At 48.2% G+C, this 12,962-nt stretch overlaps 1 protein-coding gene across 1 annotated transcript; it reads right to left on the reverse strand.

The window, feature by feature from the left end:
• Positions 1 to 4,021: 4,021 nt before the first annotated feature.
• On the reverse strand, positions 4,022 to 8,205 carry LOC123609372 (olfactory receptor 2H1). Its single transcript, XM_045500389.1, is given in 5 exon segments — positions 4,022 to 4,217; positions 4,219 to 4,397; positions 4,399 to 4,517; positions 4,520 to 4,679; positions 8,080 to 8,205. Coding segments are annotated over 5 exon segments (780 nt in total).
• Positions 8,206 to 12,962: the final 4,757 nt, after the last annotated feature.

Raw genomic sequence — 12,962 nt, forward strand, 5'->3', positions numbered from 1 at the left:
ATGCATTCCTAAAATAATGTCCGCCTTCCTCCTTAATCATTCAGGTCCCTGGTGTAACTCCTCCCACATCTTCCCACCATCATGCACAACATGCGTTAGCTCTTTGCACACAGTAAATCAGTGAATATCTCCTATTAATTTTGCTCCCTCTGCCGTGGTTCAAACCTCTCAGAAGAATCCTCTGCTTCCCGGGCACCCAAGCACTCATACACTTTGTTCTTTCGTTCTGGGTTCCTTGGATCTCTTGTTTGCCTTTGAAAATGAGTAACGGGAATCTCACCACAATGGGGTCCAGAGGCCGGCAAGGGGCGCTTCAGGCCCAGCACTGCTGGTCAAATGCAGAACTGACAGGAAGAGGGGGGCTTGACCTTGCAGGCGGAAACCAGTCAGCTACTCCAGCAGGAGCCCCCCTCCCCCAACAGCTCAGGCACAGAAGCCACCACACTCCCAAGTTCCCAGTTTACTCCAGCGGACTGTTAGCTCATAACAGCCTTCTCAACGTGATGTGGGGAACGAAGACAAAAGAAAATAATTAATTTTCTTTGCGACTTGCAGCCCGTTGACAAGTCCTTGACACACGCACAGGGACCTTCTTCTGGGAGCTCAGCTGCCTTGATGTCAAAACTTTAATGTAACATTATCTCAACCCCCAGGATCCTTTAACAATCCCTTTGGGAACTTCCTTGATCTCAACTGCCCCAAGGTATATGCCGGCAATCATCCTCCAAGCTTATAGCCCCTGATACACATCTGGGGGGTCTCATAACTGAGATTTTACTACTCTGTAGTCAATGACCTTTTCCTAACAGGAGCTATCCCTTCAAAGTCCTGGGAACCTTGCTCCCAAATCCCTTACAGACTTACTTGTCCCCACTAAGACCATATAATCAGTCCCTCCTTACAACCGTAGTGCAGCTCTTCCTGCCCATGGGTCCTGTTCCTGTGCTTTAATAAAACCATGTTTCTACACTGAAGATGCCTCAGGAGTCCTGGGGGCGCCTGGGTGACTTAGTTAAGCGTCTGACTTCAGCTCAGGTCATGATCTCATGGTGCACGGGTCCAAGCCCCGTGTCAGTCTCTGTGCTGACAGCTCCTTCAGGTTCTGTCTCCCTCTCTCTCTGCCCTTCCCCCACTCATGCTCTGTTTCTCTCTCAAAAATAAACGTTAAAAAAAGTAAAAAAGAAAAAAGCCAACTACATTAAGTTCTAGGGAAGTTGTGCTTTAAAAAGAAGTCTTTCTTGACCATTCGCTCTGAACCCAACATTTTCTCATCCACCTCATCCCTTTTGTCCTTAAAATGTGTGCCCTCTCCTCTGTCCCCTGGACTTGCCTACCTGTTTGTCCCAGATTGTAATTCTCTTTTTTTCTTGTGCTGGTAAAATGACTGGCAGTTTTTACTAAGGCCAAGAGCCTCGAAGTCACTTGTGTGGTGCTTAATCAGGCTAGAAATATGCCTCTGAGCATCTGTATCTTCTCCGGACACTGGGGATTGTGGTTGACTAATCTTAGTAGAGATTTTCTCCTGAAGTTTCTAGTAGATAACTTTACACATAGAATTAATTCAGAATGAGATGCTAGTTTTAAGCCTGTGTTAAAGCATGTATTCAACAAATCAGGTTTCATTAAAAGTTTCTTAGACTGCTTCATTCAATTCTCTGTCATATTTCCACACCAGGGTCTCCGTGTGAACAGAGCTGATAAAGAGGCAGAAAGACTGGAGGTTTCCAGATGCCAGTGAGAGGAAGAGGGCAGACGTGGTCATGGGAAAAAGAAATTACCTAAGCGATTTGAAAAGTGGCATTAAGGTCAACATTACTTGTGGGGATGAGATTAGGATATTAATATAAGATGGGGGGGGGATCTACATTAAGACCAGGACATAGTCTAACATGAGGCAGAGGAGACAATACAATTCCTCTGGACGGATGGCTGGAAAGAGGAGGATGGGGAGAGTTAACACAGCTGTTCTGTGCATGTTCAGCCAAAGCCACTTTGTGTTGGGACTAGAATAAACCTAGGATTTTTCTTTTTCTTATCAGCATGTACCAAAGAGAACTTGGAATTGCCATTGCCATGGAAAAGCTAAGAGACCACATCTGTGGGATTAGGACCTTCCGGAAAGCTTTACACATTTTTTGGTAGATATTTATTTATTTAATCCTTTGCTCATTTATAGAATTAATTGGGTGCCAATTTTCTGCAACATTTCAGTCCTTGCCTTCTGAGAGCCTGAAATCCAGGGGTGGAGGTGTGTGTGAGCCAGGAGCACAAACCATGAGCTGTAACAAAACTTCCAGCAGCTTTGAGGCATGTGATAAACTCTCACTCCCAGGAGGAAACCTCCTTCACGTGGAAAATCAGATTTCTAGATTGGGATGATTTCCTCAAAGTTTGCTGAAAGGCTGAGACTTCCTACCTGGGCTAAAGAGGCACTGTTTGTACCAAAACACAGGGTTAAGAACACAGATTTGAGTCCACCCACCTGGGTACCAATCACTGACCTTCTTCAGCTGCTACTTAAACTATGTCTTACTTTTTTTTTTTTAAGGCTTATTTTTATTTATTTTGAGAGGGAGAGAGAGAGAGAGTGAGCAGAGAGGGGGAGAGAGTGAGCAGGGGAGGGGCAGAGAGAGAGAGGGAGAGAATGAGCAGGGAGGGGCAGAGAGTAAGCAGGGAGGGGCAGAGAGAGAGGGAGAGAGTGAGCAGAGGAGGGGCAGAGAGGGGGAGAGAGAGAGAGAGAGAGCAGGGGAGGGGCACAGAGAGAGGGAGAGAGAGAATTCCAAGCAGATTCTGCATCATCAGCGAAGAGCCTGATGGTGGACTCGATCTCATGAACCCTGAGATCATGACCTGAGTGGAAATCAAGAGTTGGATTCTCAAATGACTGAGCCATCCAGGCGCCCCAAAATATCTTTCTTAGTTTGTGCATTTGAAAAAGCTAGTATCTGCTTCGTGGTGTTGTGACAGGGATTGATGCGTTAATATGTGTAAATTACTTTAAATGGTACCTGAAATGTGTACGGGTGTGTATTGTACACACCTTTCCTCAGGTAGGTAGGTCCCTCCCCCGACGTCAGGCGCAGTGCCGAGTGAAGCCGGCAGAGGGCGCCAGAGCCCGCGTTGTGCAAACGGTCCCTCGCCTCCGCGCGGCCAGGGCTCTGGGGGTTCTGCAGGTTGGCCTGCGGATCCGGGCAGGGCCCCTGGGCACTGGGAGTGGCGGGGGTGGGGGTGTGGGTGTGGGGTGGGGAATGCAGGTACCCAGGTGACCCGTGGCCCCGGGGGGGGGGGGGAGGAGAAGGGGGGGCGGGGGAGAAATGCTGGTGCCCAGGTAACCCATGGGCATTGGGAGCGGGGTGCAGGTGCCCAGGTGACCACCCCCGCTTGGCGTATGGGCTTCATCTGGCCCAGGCCTAAGGAGGCTGTGACATTGGAGTGCCTTTGAGAGGTTGCGGGGCCTGGGTCTTAGGTGTCAGCTGCGTGTTCCTGGGCTGGTTTCAGAGCTTGAGGCTCCCCTGTTCTGCTGTCATCTGAGAGGGTGAAATGGATGGAAAATATCAAACACACATAAAGAAGTGGAAACAACTTGAGGGAGAAGCAAAATGATGTGGCAGGGATCAGACACGGGGGTGAAGCCGTGACGTGACCGGTGATCCAGGCACATGGTGTGGAGATGGGGACAGTCCAGGACGGAGGACGGATACATGATGGTTCCTATAGTCTCACCTCGCATGGAGGTGTGTGCCTTCTGAGCAGGTGTTCCATCTCTACCTTACACACATGGCGCGCAGACGGACACGACAGACGGACACGCACACAGAGAGATGGACACACAGATGCACACGCACACAGACGGACACGCACACACAGACGGACACACGCAGGGTGCACACACACACACACACACACACAGCTACTGCCCACCCCTGTGGCGTCGTGGGTGAGGAGGGCGTGGTGTGGGGCGCAAGGCATCCCCACAGAAGCAGGCGGATTCCCTGGGGACTGGAAAGCACCCAGGCAGCTCTCAGCGCTCCCTTGGGTCCCTGCGCCTCCCAAGCAGCGTCCCAAGTGCCCCCTTTACCCCTCTGTTCCTCAGGGTGTGAACAAGAGGGTTGTTAAGTGCTGGAGTGCCTGCCGCATAGCAGAGACTGGACAACTTGCCCCTTTGCTGAACGTCGGGATTTGGGGGCTGCAGATAGACAGTAATGACTGAGTCGTAAGAGGGTGACCACTGCGAGGTGGGAGGGGTGCATCCGGAACGCCTTCTTCCACCCTATGACAGACTCGACCTGAGCACTGCTCGGGCAGGGGCAGTGAGTGACCACGACAGCCAGCTGCATCTCACCGGAAGTGGCGTTTCCGCGGGACAGTGCAATCAGAGCCGGGACCTCACGCAAAAATATCACCCACCTGCCGGTGGGGACACAAGAGCGGACAGAGAGGGGGTGGTGTCAGGACCGCTGACTCCGCCAGGCCAGTGGCCCAGGTGGTGGCCGCCAGCTGCGGGCTCAGGCAGGGGTAGCATGGTGCAGGGGCCAGCGGACCGCCACGTAGCGGTCAAAGGCCATCAGTGTGAGGACGACGCACTCCGTGGTCCCCAGGAACGGGCAGCCCAGGAGGCTGGTGGTCTTCGCCCCAGGTGGGCCGCATCTGGGCGGTGCAGCTTGCGCTGAAGCATAGATCTAAGGAGAAGTTCAGGGCGTGCAGCCTGGGGGCCTGCACTGCCAGGCTGATGGGTGCTGCCCCCCTGGGTCTGCACAGGGGGTTCCTTTGGGCCCTGGGTGTGCAGAGAAGTCCCCCGGGGAGCTCTTGCTGGCACGGCCGGTTCCTGTCCCGACTGGACGGAACTCCCCTGGTCTGGCAGGTGCCCCAGGTCGGTGGGGCGTCCTGGAGGAGGGACGCGCGGAGGTGGGGGAGCGGGCATCCTGGAGGAGAGTGCACGGTGGTGAGGCATCTCGGAGGAGGGGCACAGGGAGGGGGCGGCGGGACGGGGCGTCCCGAAGGAGGGGTGGAACTTCGAACGGGGTCTGGGGCTGGCGGGCTGCCGGTGAAGGAGGCTAGTGGAAATTTCCAGCACTGCGTGCCCTTGGCGCCCCTGTGCTCTGAGTGCTGCTGGGGGAGCTGTGTCCTCCCTGCGCATTTGCCAGAAGAACCAGCAAAGTCATGTGTGTTTTGAGTGGATTTTCGGGTTATAAGCTATGTCTGTGGAGTGGATCATTTCTCTATTTGTCAGAGGAATTTTGTGGGGCTGCTTATAATCCGTGCGTCCTCCTTGCAGGGGTGGAGCGGGGGTGGGGGGGGGAGAGGGGGCTCGTCAAGGACCGAGGTTGTATCTAGGAGAGAGGTCTTCCCTTTGTGGCTAACGACCCGGTTCACAGACGGGTCTGTCACTGCCCTGAGCCGCTCACAGGCAGGACGCAAGCCACAAGCACATTTAAATCGTCATCAATATCACAGAAACATTATCAAAGACTCCAAGCTTTTTAAAAATTAGAATTTATTGTCAAATTGGCTAACATACAGTGTGTAAAGTGTGCCCTTCGTTTTTGGCGTAGATTTCCGTGGCTCATGGCTTCCATACAACACCCAGTGCTCATCCCAACAGGTGCCCTCCTCCCTGCCCATCACCCACTTTGCCCTCTCTTCCCTCTCCCCCACCCCCACGAACCCTCAGTTCGTTCTCTGTATCCAAGAGTCTCTTATGGTTTGTCTCCCTCCCTCTCTGTTTGTAACTATTTTGCCCCCTCCCCCATGGTCTTCTGTTAAGTTTCTCAAGATCCACATACGAGTGAAAACATATGATATCTTTCTCTCACTGACTTGTTTCACTCAGCATAATACACTCCAGGTCCATCCACGTTGCTGCAAATGGCAGGATTTCATTCTTTCTCGTCGCCAAGTAGTGTTCCATTGTATTTATAAACCACAATTTCTTTATCCATTCATCAGTTGATGGACATTTAGGCTCTTTCCATAATTTGGCTATGGTTGAAAGTGCTGCTGTAAACATTGGGGTACAAGTGCCCCTATGAATCAGCACTCCTGTATCCCTTGGGTAAATTCCTAGCAGTGCTATTGCTGGGTCATAGGGTAGATCTATTGTTAATTTTTTGAGGAACCTCCACACTGTTTTCCAGAGCGGCTGCACCAGTTTGCATTCGACCAGCAGTGCAAGAGGGTTCCTCTTTATCCACATCCTCACCATTATCTGTTGTTGCCTGAGTTGTTAACGTTAGCCATTCTGACAGGTGTGAGGTGGTATCTCATTGTGGTCTTGATTTGTATTTCCCTGATGAGGAGTGATGTTGAGCATTTTCTTCATGTGTTGGTTGGCCATCTGGATGTCTTCTTTAGAGAAATGTCTATTCATGTCTTCTGCCCACTTCTTCACTGAATTATTTGTTTCTTGGGTGTTAAGTTTGATAAGTTCTTTACAGATTTTGGATACCAACCCTTTATCTGATACATCATTTGCAAATATCTTCTCCCATTCTGTTGGTTGCCCTTTATTTTGTTGATTGTTTCCTTCACTGTGCAGAAGCTTTTTATCTTGATGAGACCCCAAGCTCTAAAGTTCAGTAATACCAGGGCACTTGGGATTCTCTGTCTCCCTCTCTCTCTGCCCCTCACTCCCACTCCTCCCCTTACAAAAATAAATGAATAAACATTTTGAAAAATATAAAGGTCAGTAATTCCAACATACTGAGTGAATGAGGGAATAGGGTCTGTAATAAGGTGAAAGATCACTTTGGGTGGATATATCAGGGAAAGCTTCCTAGAGGAGCTGATTGTTTCCTCTATAGAAAAGAGGAGTATTGGGGCATAGAAGGCTGACTCAGAGATGGGGCAGGAGGCTGTAGCTAGGGGCAGTTGAGAGACAAGTACTCAGGGGTTCCTGGCCTTAGGTGACCTCCACACTCAGGGAGGGGGAGGGCAGGGCAGCCTCCACATCTCCTCACACTGGTTCCCAGCCTGCTGTACATCTTCTGGATGTTTCTGTTTCTGTGTCATACCTGGTTTTCTTCTTTTTCTGTCATCATTCTTATAGGACATATTTAAATTTTTTTCCATATTTTTATATATTCAAGAAAGTGTGAGTAAGCACATGTCTACAGTTCAATGAGTAAGAAAGTCAACCAGCAACTAGGTTACAGAACTGAGCAAATGTTCCAAGTGTGCCCACGCCCAGATGCAAACACCACGCTGAATCTCTAATGAGCCATTCCTTTGTTTTCTTCTGTGGAGATATATTTATACAGTTGCCCATTTAAAGCATGCAACTTCATGGTTTATAATATGTTCACCAGGTGTGCAAGAGTATCTCCCGGCAGAGAAGAACTTGACAATGGGCAGTCACCCCCTTTACTTCTTTGTGACTCACAAGTCCTGTACCCTGAATGGTAGCCCCGCCTCTGTTGTCCCCCACCAGCCATTGTCTTAATCAACTCATTTTCATTTCTGAACTCCTCATCCTCATCCTCATCCTCTTGGCCTCTCCATGCTCCCCTTTCTTCTTCCTGAATCTCTTTAGCTGGCCTCTCCCTTAGGGACCTTGTCTTTCCTCCCCCAATCTTTGTCTTCTCCACTATCTCTCATCTGCCATTTTGTTCCTGGCTCTTCTCCCCTCACATTCATCCAATGGTTTTTGCATTGCCTCATTTCTTTGGCCCCACGAGTGTGAGCCCTGCGCTGGGAGCCAGGGCCTGGGCTGGGGAGCCCACTGAGAGCAGTGAGTGAGAGCCCACAGATTCCTACTTGCTACCATACCTGCCGTGTGCTCAGTCCTTCCTTTGTGTCTCAAGCGGCCCACCCACCCAGTTCTCGCAGAAACCCTGCCAAGAAGATCCTCTTATTCACTTCTACCAAGAAGTAAATTGTTTCAGAGGTTAAGAAACTTGGCTGAGGTCACTAGGCCACAGGTGCCAGCGCAGTGGGATCTGGACTCTGCTATTGAGGGCGTGTCCAAACTACCCTCTCCCAGGAGAGCACACTTCCCACTTACCCTCAGGAGCGCTGAAACTCCCCTCTGCTGCGGTGACGACAAACTCTTAACCGGTGTCTTCACGTGGACGCCAAGGGTACTGGACCTTCGGGCACGGTGGTCTCTGGTCTTTGCAGGGTTGCTACAGCTTCCCACCAGGCCCGTGTCGTGTGCCAGCGCTGGACTGTGCAGTGCGGGGAATTTGGTGAGAAGAGTGGGCCAGCCATGGCGGGAATGTCTACACCACAGAAATTGGCCAGCCCTTCAAACGGAGGCTCTGTCTCCCCCAACCTAGCTGGTGGCCAGCCCTTCACCAGCTTGCCTGTAATCACCCTCCTACCCTATGTGCCCCTCTCTTTAACAGGAGGAAACTGAAGCAGAGGAAGTTTACATCGTTTGCCTCAGACAATGCAGTTGGTGAGCACAAGAGCTGGCATCTGAACCCAAGTGGGCTGGCTGCAGGGGCCACGTGTCACACCCCTAGAGGGAAGGTGAGGCCACACAGGTCAGAGCCCCTCCTTGCCACCAGCCTTTGCTCTGAGGCTTGGGGAAGGTTGGCTGTTTCTGCATCACAGGAGGGAGAAGGGTTGATATGGTGCTGGAGCAAGAGATTGCGTGACTCCCATCCCATGGAGAGAAAGAGCTTATTAATTCCGTTAGGACCCTGGGTCTCACAGCCCACAGACCACTAACCAGTCCCTAATTACCATGGAGGGAGGGACAGGAACATTAATTCTGTTAGGACCCTGGGTCCACAGTCCAGAGGGGTTCAACCAGTAGATGGACTGCTCCAGAGTCAAAGACAGCTTTACTCACATGATTAGCCCCTTTGTTCAAAAATTGTCTGGATCCTTCTGGATCCTGTTCCATCCACCTGTTATCTTAGGACCTCTCCCATGGTCCCTCAGATATGGTTGTCAAACTTCTTACATGGTGACTTGGGGCAGTAAGAGACCAGGGCAGGATAGCTGGTTCTCTTAAAACAGACAAATCTAGATTTGAGAGTGGGGGAAACAGACCCCCTGCATGAGAGGATTGTCCTGGAGTTTGTAACCGCCTTTAATCTGCCTTGGAGGGAGGTGTACCTTATGACAAATGGTGGAGTGAGAAAAGCTGACCTCAGTTCATGATGCAGCCACTCAGTGAAGAGAGCTGCTAACTACCAGTCAGACCATAAAAACGTAAACCATATCCTAAGAGCAGTAGAGGTCAAAGGAGTCTGGCCCTGAGTGTTTTTGGAGAGAACTACCATACTGACTCTGAATCTTCTACCTACAGGTTTTGATGTGGAGTGAAATATACTTCCATCTGTTTAAAGCCACATATTTTTAGGTGTTTGCTAATGATAGCACAGCCGGATCCTAAGTCAAATCCCCAACGTACAGAAGAAAGTACAAATCTTCAGGGTGTGTAGGTAACTGGCACAGGAAGGAGGAGAGTCAGACTGGGTTCACTTCTGCATGGCCACCAGCCCAACCCCATCCTGCACCCACGAGTGCATTGCTCATTGGCGTTCACACACTGCCGCAGACCCAGCTACCAACACTAAAACATGTCCCGGGCCAAACAACCCGAATACCTTTCTGTCATACAGAACGAGACAAGTGACTAGTAGAATATCACCAGCAATGAGCACGGGAGGATTACACAAGCGAGCAAGAATATGATCATGTGCCAGACACCGACTGGGTGAGGAAAACAAGACCCAGGGACTATAAAGCGTGATGCTGTCTGTAAGTCTTAAAGACAAGCAGCCAAGGCAATTAAATGAGGACAAGAGAGTAGTTTTAAAAATTGTCGTGAGACAATCAGATATTAATACCACACACACATACACACACACAGAAAGTATTTTGATCTGGACCTCCTTATCTCAAACCACACAAAAATACTAACTCAAAAAGAATCACAGACCTGACTGCTAAACTATTAAAATTCTAGAAGAGAAGGGAGCCAAGATGGCAGAACAGCATGGAAATTTTTTGTGTGTCTAGCATCCATGAAGTACCGCCAGACCAACACTAAACCATCCTGCACACCTAGAAAACTGATCTCAGGATTAACACAATTGCACAACCCGAACCACAGAACTCACCAGATATGCAGCGCGGAGAGGTAAACTGGGGGAGAGAGAAGCCTTGGATGGCAGGGAGCCACTTTTGCATTGGGAGAGAGGTCGGAGATGGTGGGGGTAGGGGGAGAATATGGGAAAAGCACCCCTCCCCAAAAGCAGCTGGAGAGAAAGTGGAAAATTGGAAACAGCCATAGGGACTAAACTAAGAAGGGAGAAAGGAGAAAAGAGAGGGATTAAATTCCATTAAGACTCTATAAACAGGGTGGGGCGCAGAGTCTGCAACTCCGCAGCTTGATACCTGGAGGTGCTCTGGTGGGAAGGGCAAATCCCCACTGCTGGAAAGACATTTGGTAGAGGCTGTGAGGCAACCTGGGCCCAGCAGACCCCAGAGAACAACCACATTCGCTGGTGCTGGAACAAGGTCGTTAAGGGTAAAGCCTGGTGCCAGATGTGTGTTGTGATTTTCCATAATCCCTGAAAGGCTGCTGCTACACTATCTCACAAACTTTTTCTGGGGTGGGCTGGCACCTGGCTGCAGTCTCAGGACACTGGCAGCAGCAGGGACCAGCAAACGTTCCTGGGTGCAGCCGGCCATTGCTCAGTGAGACCCTCCTGCAGAAGCACGGAACAGGTCAAAGCCATAGTCCCTCAGAAGTAAGGAGCTGGGAAAAACAGCCGCATCTGAGACAAAATTTGGGAGAGAAGTACTGCCTGGGGCTTGGTCACTGACAGTGAAAAAGCGGGTAGTGGACGAAAGTGGATGACAAAGGATGGTGCACAATTGCTGATCGGGAAGAACAGAGTTCTGATACTAGAGACTGGGTAGCTGGGAGACGCCATTTTCACTGCTCCTGCGCATACGTACCCATGAGCACCACAACAATCCACCCCAGTAGGCAGGCTAGCAGTGCCATCTAGTGGAGAACAGAGCCATTACACTAAGCCCCGCCCAACTGGGCCAACCTTGCTCTTCAGGGACACAAGTCTCACTGCCTGCTTAGTTTATGGACTATAAAGCAGTTCACAGTCTGACTTCTAGCAGAAAAATAAGTAATTTAAGTCGTATTTCAATCTGTTAGCAGGTCTATCTATTCAATTTTCTTTGTTTTTCTTTTTTTCACTTCTTTTCTTTTTCTTGAATATAGAAAGAGAAAAAATTCATTTTATTTTTGATTTTTATTAAATATATTTATCTTAACTTTTTTACTATATTTTTTACTTTTATGGAAATGTTTTCAAATTATATTTTACTTCCATCATTTTATTTTAGTCTACTACAGTGTATTCACTTTTTCAAAGTTTCAATTTCCTTTTTCCCTCTTTTTCATTTCTGTTCTTTCTCTTGAATACAGAAAAAGAAAACTTCATTTTTATTTTTAATTTTTTATTAAAAATATTTTTCTTTATTTTTTTCTACTATATTTTTTACTTTTGCGGAAATTTTTTCAAATTCTATTTTACTCCCATCATTTAATTTTAGTCTACCTCAGTGTATTCATTTTTTCAAATTCTCAAATGATTTCCCTTTTATCCCCCTTTTTTCTCTAATCTATGAAACCACTTTCAACACACAGAACAAAACACACCTAGGACCTAGCATCATTTATTTGGTTTTGTGTGTGTGTGTGTTTAAATTTTTAATTTTTAATTTTAATTTTTCTACCACATTAATTCCTTTTCTCCCTTCAAAATGACAAAACGAAGGAATTCACCCCAAAAGAAAGAGCACGAAGAAATGACAGCCAGGAATTTAACCAACACAAATACAAGCAAGATGTCTGAACCAGAATTTAGAATCACGATAATAAGAATACTAGCTGGAGTCAAAAATAGATTAGAATCCCTTTCTGCGGAGATAGAAGAAGTAAAAACTAGTCAGGATGAAATAAAAAAATGCTATAAATGAGCTGCAATCACAGATGGATGCTGTGGTGGCAAGGATGGATGAGGCAGAACAATCAGTGATATAGAGGACAAACTTATGGAGACTAATGAAGCAGAAAAAAAAGAGGGAGATTAAGGCAAAAGAGCACGAGTTGAGAATTAGAGAAATCAGTGACTCATTAAAAAGGGAAAACATCAGAATCCATAGGGGTCCCAGAAGAGGAAGAGAGAGAAATAGGGGTAGAAGGGTTATGTGAGCAAATCATAGCTGAAAGCTTTCTGGTCCGGGAAAAGACACAGACATCAAAATCCAGGAAGCACAGAGGACCCCCATTAGATTCAACAAAAACCGACCATCAACAAGGCATATCATAGTCAAATTCACAAAATACTCAGGCAAGGAGAGAATCATGAAAGCAGCAAGGGGGCAAACGTCCCTAACCTACAAGGGAAGACAGATCAGGTTTGCAGCAGACCTACCCACAGAAACTTGACAGGCCAGAAAGGAGTGGCAGGATACATTCAATGTGCTGTATCAGAAAAATATGCAGCCAAGAATTCTTTATCCAGCAAGGCTGTCATTCAGAATAGAAGTAGAGATAAAAAGTTTCCCAAACAAAATTAAAGGAGTTAGTGATCACTAAACCAGCACTGAAAGATTTTAAGGGGGACTCTCTGAGGGGAGAAAAGATGAAAAATTAAAATAAATAGGTAAATACCAAAAGCAACAAAGATTATAAAGGCCCAGAGAACACCACCAGAAACTCCAACTCTACAAGCAACGTAATGGCAATGTATTCATATCTTTCAGTACTCACTCTAAACGTCAATGGACTCAATGCTTCAATCAAAAGACATAGGGTAACAGAATGGATAAGAAACAAGATACATCTATATGCTGTTTACAAGAGACCCACTTTAGACCTAAAGACACCTTCAGATCAAAGGTAAGGGGATGGAGAACCATCTATCATGCTAATGGTCAACAAAAGAAAGCTGGGGTAGCCATACTTATATCAGACAATC

Source organism: Leopardus geoffroyi, chromosome B2, assembly GCF_018350155.1.
Source record: "Leopardus geoffroyi isolate Oge1 chromosome B2, O.geoffroyi_Oge1_pat1.0, whole genome shotgun sequence".
In the NCBI taxonomy this organism is placed as follows: Eukaryota; Metazoa; Chordata; class Mammalia; order Carnivora; family Felidae; genus Leopardus; species Leopardus geoffroyi.